The following is a 17,118-nucleotide window of genomic DNA, read 5'->3' on the forward strand; positions in this document are numbered from 1 at the left end:
CTTAACCACTGCGCCACCAAGGCTCCTCGAAGAGAAGAGTAGTACCTACCAAATAATAATGTCATCAGAAGTAAACGAGATGATAAATGTGACACACCCAGGACTTTATCTGGCACATGGTGGGCACCCAGTCATTATGAGTTCCTTTCACCTGCCCCCTCCACCCTCACAAGCCTCGGGGTTCACTCAACACGACTACGCGACAGAGAATTAACCCCGTCGGAGGCCTGCACGCGGCCTCTGGGTTTCATAGGCCCGGGGCCAGCCGCACTGCCATACCTGCATGGAGTCAGCGCTCACGATCTCGCCACCAAGCTGCTGCCCTAGCTGCAACGCCAGAGTGGATTTGCCGGTGCCAGTGGCCCCGAGAATCACTACAAGAGGCAGTGTCCGTCGCAGGCCCCGGAGGCCAGAACCCACAGAAACAGCTCGCGCGCCCGCCACCGCCGCCATCTTGAATACTTCTGCGCATGCGCCGAAGCAGCTGTTCCCATGGCAACCGTCAGTACGCCTGCGTGGGCTTTGGGCTCTGTACCCCGTTGCGGTCGAGTCCGTTCTGGCTCTGTAGGGAGAACGTAAAAGGTTAGGTCTCCAATCTTAAGAGGCTCCCAGCGTGACTATGATCGATAACTGGTGTCCGAGCCTCAACTATCTCCTCTGTTAAATGGGGGATGGCAGCCCCATATAAAATAGATCTGTCCCTATTACTCTCTCTTTTATGCACCTGGTTCTTTTTCTTCATACCCAAAAACCCAGTTAGGACTTACGAATTGTTTGTTTGACTTCTACTCCAGGTCGTTGGTTCCATAAAGGCAAGGGACGAAGTCTGCCTAGGTCATAGCTTTCTCCAGTACCTAGCACAGTACCTGGTACCGAATATCCCAAACCCCAAGCCCACTGCTGTGGAGTCAATTCCGACTCAAAGCGACGCTATAGGACAAGGTAGAACTGCTCCCACAGGGTTTCCAAGGCTTCCTTAAATCTTTAAGGAAGCAGACTACCACATCTTTCTCCTGCGAAGCTGATGGGTTCGAACTGCCAACCTTTTGGTTAGTAGCCAAGCACTTTAACCACTGCACCACCAGGGCTCCTTTGGTACCTAATAGACCCCTAGTAATTGTTATATAGAGAGGAGAGTGGCTTGCCTATGTAGTCCTGGAGCCAGTGAGCCAGTGTTCTCCAGGATCAGGTCTGCCCAGCTCTCAGGCAAGGGCAGCTACTCTGTTTTTATCTCAGAATACAAGCTCAGAAGCAACCAAAAGGCAGGACAAGACTTTCCAACTCCTTTACCAAAGGATGCAAGAGATGGGGTGAGAACAGAGAAAAACAATCAAACAACCTGCAAAATATAACTAGGGAAAAAGAGGATAAAGCGGGTAGCAACCCTCAGATTAAAGTGGGGGTCGGGAAGAGTAGGGCCAGAAGGACCAAAATTTTGGAGACTCCACAACCTTTAAGAAAGGTCTTTGGAATCAGACAGACAGGGTTCACTGATCAGCTGTGTGATCTCCTGCAATTCGCTTCACCTCTTAGTCTTGGTTTTCTTATCTTTAAATACCTGCCAGGATTGCCATGTGGTCAAAAGGAAGTAATGTCTGAAAACTGCCTGCTACAATGCCCTGGCACATAACAACCACCATTTGTTGAAAACTTTGTATTATTATAATAGTAATACCCCACCTGCCTCACTAAAGAAGTAAAAGCAGCAGTCTAAGGGCAGAGAAATTTTCAGTACATGTGAAAGTGCCTAAATACCCATTCTGGTAGCCCTTGTTAACCAACCTAAGAGTCGTAATTGCTTTCTCCCTGAGATTACCTGACTCTGCCTAACTCTCGGGTCATATCACCAGGACCCCTTGTGCCAGAGAAGTCCACACTGGAAGTTTAGAGCATATGAAGGTCCTGCCTGAAATCACTGCCAGTACATCTCTCAATCAGTTGGATCACAGGTTGGCATAATGACTAATGGCTGCTCTTACAGACCCAGCCTAAACTATGTAGCCACATATATTATTTGGAGAACACCAGTTTCCAGTTTTGGCTCCCCTGTGAGTAAGTCCTTTTCTCAGTTCAGCTTGCTTTGATCGAAAGCTCTGTTCTGTCAATTTGTGGCACCCGCCTGGAGCTAGGTTTAAAATGGAGATATGTGGCCACACATTGGCACACACTCTTATATGATGGTTGTTAACTGTAGAGCCTTGGCCTGGAGACTTTCAGAGGGTACAGTTACCATGACAACCACCAGAAAGATGGCAGGCCAGAGAAATTATGCAAATAAAGGAAAAGGAAGGCCAATTTCATGATGACAATCTGACCATAACAGAATACCCACACTCACAGGTAGGAAAGCACTGTTCAAGCCATGAGCAGGTGACTGTTACTAGAGAAACAAAATAAAATTGAAGGGAGGGGAGTTGGGTTGGAATTTACCACCAAGAGACCAGAAGAGGGAGAGGCTGGTTACCAAGGCAACGAGAAAGAAAGGAATGAAAAAATGGGGCTTCACCACAGCAGTAGAAAATTGCTTCTAGCCAAGCAACACAGGACTGTTGCTATAGAAACAAGGAGAACAGGGATCCTGTAGACCATGGGAGAATTATCACTGAAATGCTGAACAGGAAAGACTCCTAAATCAAAATGGAGCCTGTGGTCCAAAACAAATGTGGAGCAGTGAGAAAAACATAGTATCATTTCCATTCCTTGTTGTTCTACCAGTCCTATCAAAAGGAACTGGAAATACATTTTTTAAAATACGTTTAAGCTATTTTACTTGTATCCCTAATGATCCTCAACTCTAAATTATACTGAAAATATTTCCAGAATGATAATCTATAACTTAAAATTCTAATTGGAGACATTAAATTCAAGGGGAAAATTGGTAGATTGAAGTCTATGACAAAGATTTAGTATTTCTGGAAAAAAAAAAAAACACTCTAGTAGGAAGCTTTGTAAGGTAATAAGGAGACAAAAGAAGGCAAAAAGGAGTCAGAAAAGCTGCTCTGTAGTCATGCCCAGGTATTAACACTGATCCCTCTCTCTTCCTTCTATGAGGCCAGGTGGAAAGTAGTCTAATCTATTGTGAAAAGGAAGCTCAAGAGGAAAGGTACTCTCTCATTTAAGCAGAGTGTATGCATGGAGCCTGCAGAAGTCCATCTCTGACATATTACACTCATTACAGATTATTTTAGGCGAAGAAATCTAGTTTTAAAGGCAAAAACGCCAGGATAAGTTCAGTCGGTAGGCAGAACATATCTAAAATGCAAGAGTAAGGTGATAAAAAAAAAAAAAAAAAGATGATAGGGATACTCAAATTACTTGGAGGGTCATAATTCCTTGCCTACCCTTCTGAATGTCTGCAATCAGCCAGCTAATTCTCACTCCAATGTGTGTGGGCGGGGAGGAGGGGTGCGTGGGTGTGTTGCACCTTTGGGGTAGCTATGTAGTCAGGTCGGGGCCCCGCTGCACCTACCTCACCATCTTTAGGAAATTGAGGGCAGTCCATGGGGTGGGGTGCAGATGGGAATATAGCAGAAAAGGAGAAAGAGAGGGCAGCAGAAAGGTAGGGAGAAAAATCTGGGCAATGGCTCTTTAGTGTTTATTATATTATTTCCTGTCCTCTATATGTTTAAAATAATTCATTTAAAAAATTTATTTAGAGAAAGAATTGTAGAAGAAGGTGAAAGGTGAAACCATTACAGTGGAAGGGCCATTTCAAGCAGAACATACAGAAACACGAATGTCTAAGATGGAATTCTAGAGGGTGCTGTGAGATTCAGGATAGAAGGAAGAACATGCCAAAGAAGGTCTGAAGCAGCTATCTCCAATATAAGGGAAAAGAGTTGGGTTAAAGACAAACACTAGCTTTTCGGTACAACCCAAGATGCCTTTTGAGCCCAGCTGTCAATACTATTTAGCTATCACACATATTATGGATTGAATCGTGCCTACCAGAAATGTATGTCAACTTGACTAGGCCAAGATTCCCAGTATTGTGTTATCCACCATTTTGTGATCTGATGTGATTATACGATACGTTGTAAATCCTAACCTCTACGATGTTAATGAGGAAGAATTAGAGGCAGTTATGTTAATGAGGCAGAACTCAATCTACAGAATTAGGTTGTATCTTGAGTCAATCTCTTTTGAGGTATAAAATAGAGAATGGAGCAGAGGGTAGAGGGACCTCCTACCACCAAGGAAGAAGAGCCAGGAGCAGAGCATGTCCTTTGGACCCAGGGTTCCTCCACCCAGAAGCTTCTAGACCAAGGGAAGATTGATGACAAGGACCTTCTCCCAGAGCAATAGAGAGAAAAAGCCTTCCCCTAGAGCTGGCACCTGAATTAGACTTCTAGCCTCCTAAAATGTGGGAGAATAAATTTCTGTTTGTTAAAGCCATCCACTTGTGGTATTTCTGTTATAGCAGCACCAAATTACTAAGACACCACATTCTAAAAAAAGTGTTTTTTTCTGTAGGAAATAGTTCATGATGAACTTGGTGCCTATTAGTAATCATAATACCTTACTTTGGTTGGATGCCTTGCTGTTTACATTGCTGTTCTCATGGGTGATTGGCCAAGTCAAATTTGGGAGCATGAAAATTGCTCAAAACAAGTGACGGGAAGTACAGAGTAGAGCTCACCATGTTACAGGGTTTGTGTTACACCAGAAATTGAGTGGTAGGGTTTGCTACAGCCTGCTCAGCCCTCTAAGAGGGTCTGCACACCTACAGGGGATCCCCAAAGGCTGCAAAATTGGGACTGGGCTGATGCAAAAGGGGAAAAGAGGCTGGCCCTCAGAAATCCTTTCCAGATCTAATCCCATGGCTCTTTGAAGTCCTCTCTTCTACTTCTCTTCTCCCTCCATTTCCCGTCACCTGGCATTCTGATCCTTTATCACCTTTCTATTCTGGGGAGTCTCAAACCTGTATCTTCCATTCAAACCCCTTTCCAAAGCATCAGTGTCACATTTCCAACTTCCTGTTGGGTGCTTCTTTTTATGACCCCATCACCTCAGTCTTCTTGTGTCCAAAACCACAATAGTTTCTTACCCCAGCTTCCTTATTTCAAAGAATCACAGAGAATGTTTGCTACTGAAGAGATTCTCTTAGAAGTCTAGCGTAATCCACCTTGCTTGAGCCCCTCCAGCCAGCAAATCAGACCAGATTCCTTCCCTTTCCCCAGATTTGATGCAGCCTCCCCAATCCCTCTTCCCCAAACTATTCCCTTAGCCTAGAACACCTTCTTCCTCTTCACTTAGTCAAACATCACCTATATTTCTAGTCCCAGTTGAAGTCACAGTACCTCCAACAAGAACTCTCTGAATGACTCCAGTTTTCTCTTCCTCTTCTGAGGCTTGTAGCCCTTGTCTGAGACACATACTGCCATATTTTGTGATCATGTTTGCATGTTCATAAACCTCTGGAAGGAAGGCATATATCATCGCTAACATATTGCTGTTACTATATGGCAGACACTGCTCTAAACACTTTACATGTAATAACTCATTTAATGTTCACAACAGTCTGTGAGTTAGGTATTACCATTATCTCCATTTTACAAAAGAAGACTTCCAGGACCCAGAGAGGTTGGGTGATTTGCCCAACATCACATAGGAAGTAACCCCAAGTCAGAGTTCTTAACCATTACACAGTTCCTTCTGTGAATACTTTTGTATCTCTGCAGAATCTGGCTCCAACACTTTATACCAGTGTTTTTCTGAGTATGGTCTCAGGATTCTGCATCCCTGCAGAGCTTATTAGCAATGTAGATTCTTGGCCCAGACCTAGTGCAGCAGGGTCTGGGGGCAAGGTAAGAGAGAGAGGTGAGGGAATAGATTCTTAAGACACACTCAGGTTGAGAATCACTGCCTTAACAAAATAGGCGTTAGAGTATTTAGTGACTGAATGGAGTCAGTCCTGGTACCAACGCCAGTTCAGTATGAAGGCACCACAGTGCCCAGTGAGGACAAATGGAGGGCCCATGTGTATACCAGCATTACAGACACGCAACCCCTGCACTATGGGATGCCTGGACCAGTTAGAGGGTTGAGTCTTTGCCCTCTCTTCCTCCTCCACCTATCTCCATCATCCAAAACCCTGGCTACTCTCCCCCTGATGATTTACTGCCTCTTTATGCATCAACGTGTGCACTCCAGATTACCTTAAGTACTTCTGGGAAGCAGTTCTTCTCTTACCAATTGCTTCTGTTCCTCCTTTCAACTATGACTATTTAATCTGCATTTTAGGTGTGACTTGTTAACATAGTTTATGTAACACTAACCATTTACTAATGGGGGCAGGGGTGGTTCCATGGTGGAATTCTTGCCTCCCATGTGGGAGATCTGGGTTCAATTCCCATCCAGTACATCTCATGTGTAGTCACCACCCATCTGTCTGTAGAGGTTTGCATATTGTTATGATGCTGAACAAGTTTCAGCAGAGCTTCAAGACCAAGACAGGCTAAGAAGAAGGCCCTGGTGATCTACTTCCAAAAATCAGCTAATAAAAACTCTATGAATCACAATGATCTGATCCTCAACTGATCACGGGGATGGCCCAGGATTGGGCAGCGTTTTGTTCTGTTCCGCACGAAGTCACTATGAGTTGGGACCTACTTGACGGCAGCTAACAACCACCATTTACTGAACACTTACTATTTCTTGCAGGTGCTATTATTTATACCTGCATGATGAGGAAACTGATGCTGGGAGAGGCTAAAAACTTGCTCAAGGTCATGCATCTCAAAAATGCAGAGCCAAGATTTGGAACTGAGATCTACTTGGTAGGGCTGACCACTTAACCATACTGACTCCCTCAAAGTTAAAGGCAATCCAACATTTACTGGACACCTACTGGACCTCTGGCACTGAGCCTAATCATTTAATAACACACCTGATTAGAGACTTTTAAGAACATATTTACATTTCCTCGCCAAGAGAATGGTAAAATTAACACAGATCCCCTTGGCAGGAGAAGCTCTAAATAAACAGACATTAACAAAAGCTGCCTACTGGGCTGAAAGTAGAAATGCCCACATACCAACAGGCTGACCGGAACTTCAGCTGACATTTGGAACATCCCTACCCCAGGGTACCCAGCCATCAGTCATTTCCCAACTGATATTCCCGTCCTTGGAAAGGAGCCTCTCTCATTCCCTACTATCTCCTTCCAGGTCAGCAAAGATACTCCCCTTTCACCCATCTAAAGTGGATATTCTGCAGTATCTTTACCCTGGGGTACTTCAGACAAATTCAGACATCATAAATCATTCAACCTGTCTCCGTCCCCTAAAGTAGGAACAGGAGTTAAGTACCCACTTTAGCTTGTAATTATCTAATGGGGAGATGACCTTTCTTTTTTATATCAGTGTGCCTTCTCGGCCACCCCTCGTTGTTTACTTTCTTAATTTGGATGTGTATTCCCTTAGGTGTACTATTCAGAGGCAAACCTAATTTGTAGAAATTGTTCTCTGAAATTCAGGAATAAACTCTTTGCTATTTTCAGACAAAGATAGAGGTAGGAGTCTGTAGAAATGAGGTAGAAAGGAGCTTAAAATACCTCACATTCCAGAAACACCCCCCTCTCCCCCAGGAGATAGCTTTTCTCCCACTCCTTTTTCAGCAAACAGGGACTCAAAGGAGCTGAAGCTTGGAGTCAGGCAGCTGGTAACTAGCTGTGTGGGCTTAGACAAATGATTTAAATGTCCCTGAGCTTCAGTGTGCTCATCTGTGAAATGGGGCTGATACCACTCTGCTCTCAAAGTTATCGTGAGAAATTAAGTTATGTAAAATAGCTAGCGTTAGTGCCTGTACCCAGGAGCACCTACCTGAGTGTCCAGTAAGTTAAGAGAAGTTCTATACCTTTGCCTCTTGACAAATGGCCTCAAGAAAGGGGGATGAATACATGGGAAACAGGGTGACTATTACTAAAAGAGAGAAAGTGTTTTAAGAGTTCCCGTAACCCAAGTCTGTTTTATCAACCAGCTACCTGTGAAGCGGGTTTGGTGACGGAGGGCAGTGGAGACTGAGTGGAAAGTTCACCTGATGGGAGACTGGACTTGGAATCCTGATCTTGCTGTGTGACCTTGAGCGAGAAATGACCTTTCTTGGCTCCGGTACCATATGGCTGATATTGCTTACTTCCCAGGCTATGGTGAAAGTCATTAAGAGGGCCATTTGTAAATATAAGAAATTAAGAATAGCTTGTTGACCCTACGCAGGCTTCATCGGAGTGCAGGCAGGCAACACCGACCCCAGGTCCTAGATGTAAGGTGGGATTAGCAGAGGCAAAGCGGCCTTCTCCGGACTCAATGCTCATGACCTTTCTAAACAGCAACTGTTTTCTTTCCACAGTCTCAGAAAAGGCCTCTGTGGGGCAAGGTTATCCCATTCTGCCCACAAATGCTGCAGAGAGGTTGGTCTTGGAACATACACTGTAATTCATCCCAACAAATGCCAGGCTCAGTGGCCCCAAGGAGAGAGAATTCAAATTAGCAATTAAGTGATGGAATCCCCTGTTAACCTCCTTCACACACCCCATGCTAACAAAACACGCTGATCATTACAATGCAGTGGTTAAGACTTTGGCTCTAGAGATAGGCAGAGCTGGTTTCAAATCCCAACTCATTTACTTACTAGCTGTGGGACCCTGGGCAGTCTTGTTTCACTCTCAGAACCTCGGTTTCCTCATCTGTAGCCCTGGCCCATGCTTGTAAAGGTGCAGAGTACCTAGATGTAGGCAGGGCTCCATCAGCAACTAAAAAAACCAAACCAGTTGCTGTGGAGTTGACTCTAACTTACAGAGACCCCACGATATCAGAGTAGAACTGTGCCCCATTGGGCTGTCAATGGCTGATTCTTCTGAGGCACCTCTGGGTTGACTCAAATATCCAACCTTTCGGTTAGCAGCCCAGTGTGTTAACCATTTGTATCACCCAGGGGCTCCCCATCAGGAATAACTACTATTAAATTCTCCCCTCTTACATTTATGGCAAGTTTATGAGAATCATGGGAGGGAAACAGAGCCTTAATTTTCTTTCATTACTGCTGGGAGAAAGAAAATAAACTCCCTTTCTGTTAGAAAAATCACATTACATCAGGGTGACTTTTAAAATATCACCAAGATAAGGACAATGCCACCCTAAAGAATATAAGGCTTAGAACACCAAACACACAAGGAAAATACAAGCCCAGGAGAAACAAAGGGCCACATAAACCAGGGACTCTATCAACCTGAGACCAGAAAAACTAGATGGTGCCCAGTTACCACCAGTGACCACCCTGACAGGGAATACAACAGAGAGTCCCTGACAGAGCAGGAGAAAAGTGGGGTGCAGAACTCAAATTCTAGTAAAAAGACCAGACGTAATGGTCTGACTGAGACTGTAGGGACCCCAGAAGGCATGACCCCCAGACTCTTTGTTAGCCCAAAATTAAAGCCATTTCCAAAGCCAACTCTTCAGACAAGGATTAGATTGGAGTATAAGACATTAAATGGTACATGTGAAGAGTGTGCTTCTTAGCTCAGATGGATACATGAGACTAAATGGGCAGCTCCTGTCCAGAGGCGAGATGAAAACGCAGAAAGGGACAGGAGCTGGTTGAATGGACACAGGAAATCCAGGGTGGAGAGGAGGAGTGTGCTGTCACATTATAGGAAGAACAACTAGGGTCACATGACAATGTGTGTATAAATTTTTGTATGAGAAACTAACTTGAACTGTAAACTTTCACTTAAAGCACAATTTAAAAAATGAAAAAAAAAAAGAATATAAGGCTTTATAGTTTATAAAGCAGTTTAAAGTCTATTACTTCATTTAATACCTGCAAAAACTCTGTGAAGTAGCAGTTACTCCCATTTGTAGGTAAGGATATAGGGCTCAGAAAGGTAAAGCTAAAAAGCCACAGAACAGGTAAGTGGTGGAGCTGGGGACGTAGTGGTTAAGAGTTCGGCTGCTAACCAAAAGGTTGGCAGTTTGAATCCACTAGATGCTCCTTGGAAACTCTATGGGGCAGCTGTACTCTGTCCTACGGGGTCACTATGAATGGCAGTGGGTTTGGTTTTGGTTTTTTAAAGCACAAATTCAGCACTCTGCAATTCACAAGAGAATTTCACATTCACCAAGTACTGAGCCTACATTGTTTAGACATGTCTGAAATGGCATTTCAGGAACCCAGAGTGGAATGACCAGGTTAGCAACATAGTTAAGGAAATGTAGCCCTGTAGATCACTTGTGGCTACGCTGAAAGAGTTCTCCTTGGTTTAAGGAACTCAGATGGTATAAGCTGCCCCAACTCTGACATGTTTGAGAAATCTTTTATTAGAAGAAGGTGTCCCAGAAGGCAACATTTAAAATCAGGCCATCGATAACCACAAGAAAATACAAAATTTCAGGTAAACTTGTCTTTCAAAATAAATCATACCCTTGCAACAGGAGAATTGCCCAAGAGTTTTTTTCTTGTACAAAAACAATTAACACCACTTTGCAAAAGTCATACAAAAATACAGTATATAAAAGAAAAAAAAAAAAAAAAAGACTGCCCCCAGCATAATACCCAACAGCAGCTTATAAAACGCAAGCTTTTCAGGTGAGACATCAGTAACCTACATCCCACCTATCCTCCAAAGACAGTTCCAAGGGTCAGTTGGTTCCGGAAAACCATGCTCCAGAATGTACAGAAACTATTTGCAAACTTCCACTGGGGTTCTTTGAGATCAGGAAGCAATCTCAGAAACAGATCATGGACAATAGGTTTGGGAGCAGCAGCTGGTTTTCCAGAGCCACAGATAGAGCTCTGCCAACCACACCCCACCCCACCTCCACCCCCACTTTCAATCCCACTGCCAGTAGGCACCTGTTGCACTGGGCAGAGTTCTAGAGGGGCTGGTCCTTCTTTCAAACCAGACCTAGGGGCTCCTGAGGTTGCCTGTATGACACCTGTTGAGTTGGGTGCTTTTGCTACGCTGGAGGCTGCACCCAGACTCCACTTGGAGCTACAGAGTCCAGCTGGGACAAAATACATCATGGTTGGCTAAACAGAGCTACTGGAGGCTCCTTTAAAACCCACCAGGAAGCAGGTCCACCTTCTGGAGCACTGGCTCCACCAGATGAGTCTCAGTGGCTCTCCCCAGAACTTCGGTAAGGCCCAGGTTCTGGAAAAGAATCTGACTCACGGCAGGCTGGTGGGGGCCTAAGGGTGACCACAGAGCCAGTCTGTTTTCCTTGGAGTTGGTTGCATGAGGATAGCTTTGCATGGTTCCATAGAACTTCAAACTTAACAATCAGGAGTTGAAATGAGAGGGAGGTGGGAAAGAGGAAGTGGTACAGTTCTCCCTTCTCAGGTGCCTTACGCCTGCCTGGAGAAAAGATTCCAACATGAGCCTCAAGGGCCCCTCAGAAAATAACCCAGGCTAGGACCAATTTCTCTGTGTCTTGGGGAAATATTTCTGACCTGTGGGAAAGAAGTGCAGTAGATTCCATTGCATAACAAAGGTAGAATGAAATAGAAAAAAAGTCCCTTGTGAGGACAGAATGAATGGTCCTTCCCTCAGAGGAAAGGGCCCAGAGAGCTCTGAGACAAAGAATCTAGAAGGCAAGCTCTTTAAAAGTTCTCAAGGTCACAGCATTGAGAGTTTAGGTAAAAGGTTTATATATACACCAATATATCTCAAAGGTTTACCAACTTCTCAGCTACTATAAAGTGTCTGACAGTGAGGTAATGGTCCGTGTTGATCAAGTCTGCAAGCTTGTCTCCATCTAAGACAGCTCATGTGTCTCCTGGAAAAAGGAGCCTCAGGAAGAATATCTAGGCCCAGCTGTCCTAGCATCACCCCAGAGACCCCACTGGGAGCATCTTTTCCCAGCCTAAAGCTCATCCGGAGTGTGAGATTTCATGCAGGCTGGAGCCCCTCGACAACGTCCACCACCTGTTGCATAGCATCTGTCAGGCTTTTCTTCTGAGCTAGTGAGCTAGGCAGACCCCAAGGCTCCACAGTCAGCTGCCTGCCTGAGAAGCCAAAGGGCCAGAGAAGACACAGCATTCCAACCAGTCAGGGAAGAGAGAGAGCCGGGTTTCAAGGTTTCCAAGAATGCAAGCCCTTATTGTGTGCACTGGCTACAATGCATTCTGAGATCTATTGTCCAGACTGTCCCGCCGTAAACAAAATGTGCAAATTACTAAGGGGGAGGGGGAAGGATACAAAATAAATCTGTGTTTTTGTAAGACAGAGAAGTCAGGCTTTTTGGTCAGTTAGTAGCCACTGAGGTACGCGATTCTTTTCTGCAGTTGCTGTTGCTGGCATCGGAGCTGCCTCTTCTCCGTGGCCATCCTCTTCTCTGCACCCACCAGAGTTTGCAAGTATTCCAAGGCCTTGCTTAGGATCACTACTTTGGGGGCCTTGGAGCAGCTGGCGAGGGTGGGTACCTGGTCCCTCAGGGCCAAGAACCGAGACCGGAGGTCATTTCGCCTTTTGCGCTCCAGGAAGTTGTGGTTCTTCCTCTTGGTCACATCCTCGGTATCAAAACTGACAGGTCGGGGGTGGCAGGACTGGGGAGCCTCGCTTTCCACGGGTGGAGGGCTCACAATCTCTTCTTCCTCATCTTCCTTTTCCTCTGGAGCACGTCTCTCCAGAGTTCCTTCTTGAGGTTCCCTCTCTGGAGCCCCTTCCTGGGAGCAGCTTTCTGGAGGAAAACGGGCAGCATAGTTGTGTTGCTGCTGATGGATGGAGATGTGGAAGTGTTTCATGCAGGGATCCAAAGGGTCTGCGCGCACCGTGATGGTGACCGGCTGCCGTACACCCAGGGACTGTCTCTTTTCCACTGTCACAACATCGATTTCTTCCCCCTCTGTCCAAGAAGAGAGAGCAAGAGAAGGAACACACCCCGTGAGAAACACATACACAGACGCTACAGCTTGAGCTCTCTATGCTGGAGCTGGGGAAGGGAGGTGACTTTTTCCCAATTTAGATATAAATAAATTGAAGTGAGGAGAAGGCCGGCTGAACCATTCGTAATTGGGTAAGGGCAGTGTAAAGCAAAGGAAGGGAAATAAGCAAGAAGGAAAATATTCTCCAATTTCCTTTTGCACAGCAAGGCTTAGATAAGAACAAAAGACAAACCCAAGCCAACAGCCCCCAGTCTGCACAGGCTCTACCCTCCCCCACTGAGGGGATGGAGAGAAAGAGCTACCGGCCTGGGACAAAGTTTAGTTATAAAGATCTTCCTCAGTCGGGCTCTTTCATGCCCCATCAGAATTGTAAATGAGGGGTCTGTGGGCAGAGCCGCCCTTTGTTCCTGCCCAGCACAGCCTGCACTTGGGGAATTGTTACTTTTCACAAGTTATAAATCCTATTATTCCCCCACCTCTCTACTCTGCAAGCCCTTTCAGCTGAAGATTCAGAGAAGGGAGGGCCACAACCCAGCCTTCCTCACCCACAGAGGGGAGGGATAGGGTTTCCCTAAGGAGCATTTTGCTCCTGGGTTCAACGGGTTTCTAAAGTCATCCATCATTTATAGGTCGACGGCCCCGCCCCCTTCCCTGGACCAGGAGAGGGTTGGATTTGTAATCACAGGTCGGTGAAAGCTGTAGGAACGTCACAAAGCTACCACAGCAGAAACTGAGCAGCAGGATGATGTCCTGCTACAAGGACCAAACCACCAGGAACCTGGATAGACACCTGAACCGGCCCCACCATTTCCTGGCCCGAGTCTTTGAGGTTACCCCCAGCCAACAGAGGGGCAATTGGGAGAAAACACTCCGTGTTCCACACATTTTGCAGGCCCCACAGAGGAGGCCTCCTTAATGCATTTCAGCCTGACAACAGAAGAGCTCGGTTCTCGGCCTACTTTGCATCTCAGGATGCTAGAGCCCCTTTGTCAGGAAGGCTTCCATTGTGTGGACAATCACATTATTTCTCCATTAATAAAACCTGACCATTCATCCCTCCTGGCCCCAAAGCCTGTGATTGGCTGGCTAAGCTGTGTTTGGAATGCTGTTTTAACCAGCCCCTAGTCCCTATTGGCTGAGCTCTGCCGTCAGTCACTCTGCCCACCCCCCTCATTGTTTGCAATCTGTTGCATTTTGTTCTGGGCCATGTGGCCTGTGAGTGAACCAGGAGCCTCAACCAGGTTCAGGTTAAAGGGCAGGTCAGAAAATGATTCAGGAGGCTTCCCCTGATCCCATATCTTTAATATTTCAGTGTTAAACCCCATGACTGAGAAAGAAATAATTTAACACACCATTCTCTTTTTCAGAGTAGCAAGTATCTAACTCTTCTTTATGCAGACAAGAACTTCATCAGGACAGGCCTTTAATACACAAAGAGAGAAACTGAAGCCCAGAACCAAGTCCACACATCACTTTAGTGATGTTCTGGATCCCAAACTGAGATCTCCAAAGTCCTCAAAGAATGCCGTTTCCACACTACCACTCCACCAGGCTTGGCAGGATACATCTTTATTGGATTCTTGATATCAAGGATTCTTATTCAAGCCATTAAACAAACACAAGTTTTTGGTATAGAAAGCAAGCAGAGGACTGAAAAAAAAAGTGAATTTTAATTTTTCTGGTTGTCCTTTTTATTCCCCTCAAGTGTGTGACAACTCCCATACCCCATTCCTCAGTTTCCTCTCAAATGGTCATTTTAAAAATTATTCTTAAAAGCTACAGTGAGTTTCTTCGGTCCTGATTTACCTGAGCCAGCCTTGGTCTGCACCCTACCAAAGTATCCTCTCCAGTATTTCCCATGAGTCTGAGGGGCTGGGCTAAGAACAATGTCATCTGGTGCACAGGATGCTGCAGAGCCTGCCCTCAGTGAGGCTTGCACTTCCACCAAAGGACTGGAGCGCCACGTCTGTGGCCTCAGCACCTAGCTCAGAGACTGGCACAAAGTAGGGGCCCGTGAACATTGCTTGAAGGCCAGGGAGCAACTGAAGCCCTCAGATGAATGGGGAGGGAGCTGGGACACCTTTCCACCTCAGGCTAAGGCAAAAAGGCAAGGTACAACCTTCTCAGGTAAGTGACAACGAAGACTAAAAATCAACGTGCCTGGTTGAGACGGAGGGTTGGGGAAAGAAGGCTATCTAGACGGCAGGAAGCTGGGGCTCACTTCTAGGGACTCCTCTATCTCTAAGCCTCAGTTTTTCTATCTGTCGATGAGGAGTGTTCATTCCTCCCCAGCTTGTCTGGTGGGTGGTGGTGAGGATGGACCATGGTAAGGGGTGGGAGGTGCCATGGAAGGGCATTATTGGCATTTTTAAATAAAGTGGGCTGGAGACCTAGTTTTCTTTTCTTTTTTTTTTTTTTTTAAAAGGATGAAGGCAGTTTTGCACAAAAGGTTTCTCAGCTTCCTCCCTCCCTAGGGAGGGTGTGAGTTTCCCAGAGAAAAGAGGAAGTGACAAAAATGCTTCAAGCCTGAAGTGATCCTTAAGGGACCCCTTCCAGCCTCCCAAGGACAGAAATCCCCCACAGTCCAACACCAGTATAGTCCTCTGCAAGGGCCAACACTCTCTGTCTTGTCCCCTGGGGCTCCAATCATCATCAAAAGGATGCTGACTCCCACACCACTTCTCCAAACTGTTTACTAACACACCCACGTGTCAGACAGACACTGCTGGGGGCTACACTTGCAGCTTCAGCTAGGGAATAGGGGAGGTGGGTAAAGGGCTTGCCAAAACCTAGCGCCTGACCTCAGTCAGCGGTAGAACTTTGGCCACCCATAGGGTGCCCCCTCTTAGGTGGCCCGGGGCGATCCTTACCGGAGTCGCTAGGGCTCTCGGACCCCGAGCAGGCCTGGGTCTTGGGCTCGCCCAGTGGACACTGGGCGGCGGGCGCCGGGTTGCCGGCTTCGAGGCTGGGAGCGCAGTCCGGGGCGGTGGGCGCCTTAGGCGTGTTCCCGCGGGGCGCGCCGATGGCTAGCCGGTCGCTCACGGCTCTCTCTAGGCGTTCCCGGGCCGAGAAGCCGCTCCACATGCAGTCACGGCGGATGATGGAGGCGTAGTTCCTGCCCCAACCTTTTGACTGGCCCCGGTATTCCGCCTCATCCCCAGCTCCCCCTCCGGGCCACGGATCCAGGAGACCAATCCCAGGGGTCGGGTCCCCGGCGCCGGGACCCAAGCCCCAGGGCGGCGACGTGGGGGGCGACGGCACCAGCTCGAATTTCTTCCAGATGTCCTCGCTGGGCGCCGTGGAGCGGTAGAAATCCTCCCCGCAGTCATAGTCGTAGAAATAGTGCTGGAACGAGTCGAAGTCCATGTCCGCTCTCTGCGAGAGAGAAGAGGGGACGTGCTGACCCGGGTGCAGGCCGGGGGAGGGAGGCGTCCCTGGGTTCCTCAGCACAGCCGGCCGCCGGGCTCCGGTCCTTCCCCAGCCCCACCGGCTTGCAGCCCGCGCCCTGCCTCGGAGTCCTGGGAAGCCAGACCCTGGGTCAGCGCGCCCAGGGAAGCCACTCAGTGCGCTTAGACCAGGCTGCCGGGAATGAGTTCAAAGCAAACTTTGCCAGCGCCGCCCGGAGCGCAGCTCCCAGGGTCGGGCTGGGCCAAGCGGGGGCGCACTGTGTCCAGAAGGCAGCCTGCCCCCCCACCCCCGCCCAGATCGGTCCCCGGGCCGCCCGCCGCCTCACCTCGCTCCGGCGGCCAGCCACTAGGAGCAGACCGGCTCCCCGCCGGCTCGGGTCAGCCCGGCAGTCCGCAAACACGACCATGCGCGCCACCGAGCGCGCGCCCCACACTCAAGAGCGCGCTCCCCCCCGCGCGCACTCCCCCTCGCTCGCGCACGGCGGCCCGAACGCTCCCGGGATCGGCGCGGGAGCGCGAGCTGCAGGAGCATTGTTTCCCGGCTGCCTTATATCTGGTCGCGCGCCCGGGGCTCGAGGACAGGGGGGCGGGCCCTGCCGGACAGGGCCCGCCCCCTGTCCCGCCCCTCCCTGCAGCGACAGGTTGGGGCTGCAGAGTCGCGGCCTCACCCCTCCTGGCCGCTCTCTCGGGCTCTGCTTCCCAAAATTAATTGCGCGCTAGCAAGTGCAAAGCAGGCGGCTAGCTGATGCAGCCCGGCGGTCGCCTGGTGGACTCTCTAACGAAACCACAGCGGTCCCCAGCCGGCTGAACTAAAACTCCGTGCCTATTG

General features: G+C 47.9%; 2 protein-coding genes across 3 annotated transcripts in view; both read right to left on the reverse strand.

Moving 5' to 3' along the window:
- TRIT1 (tRNA isopentenyltransferase 1) overlaps nucleotides 1-478 on the reverse strand; it is a 54,205-nt gene extending 53,727 nt beyond the window's left edge. The window contains exon 1 of one of the 2 annotated variants that reach the window (XM_064281780.1): nucleotides 280-478. In XM_064281780.1, coding sequence (XP_064137850.1) covers nucleotides 280-453 — 174 coding nt within the window. In that variant the 5' untranslated portion in view covers nucleotides 454-478. The remainder of the gene's footprint in view (nucleotides 1-279) is intronic. The other variant, XM_064281779.1, reaches the window with a different exon arrangement.
- Nucleotides 479-3,294: 2,816 nt separating this feature from the next.
- MYCL (MYCL proto-oncogene, bHLH transcription factor) lies at nucleotides 3,295-16,792 on the reverse strand. Its single transcript, XM_003415524.4, has 3 exons — nucleotides 16,616-16,792; nucleotides 15,753-16,257; nucleotides 3,295-12,842 (listed from the first exon to the last, which is right to left on the reverse strand). Exons 1-3 carry the CDS (start codon nucleotides 16,694-16,696, stop codon nucleotides 12,247-12,249), a joined length of 1,182 nt encoding a protein of 393 aa, XP_003415572.1. The 5' UTR covers nucleotides 16,697-16,792; the 3' UTR covers nucleotides 3,295-12,246.
- Nucleotides 16,793-17,118: the final 326 nt, after the last annotated feature.

This window comes from Loxodonta africana, chromosome 3 (genome assembly GCF_030014295.1).
Source record: "Loxodonta africana isolate mLoxAfr1 chromosome 3, mLoxAfr1.hap2, whole genome shotgun sequence".
NCBI lineage: Eukaryota > Metazoa > Chordata > Mammalia > Proboscidea > Elephantidae > Loxodonta > Loxodonta africana.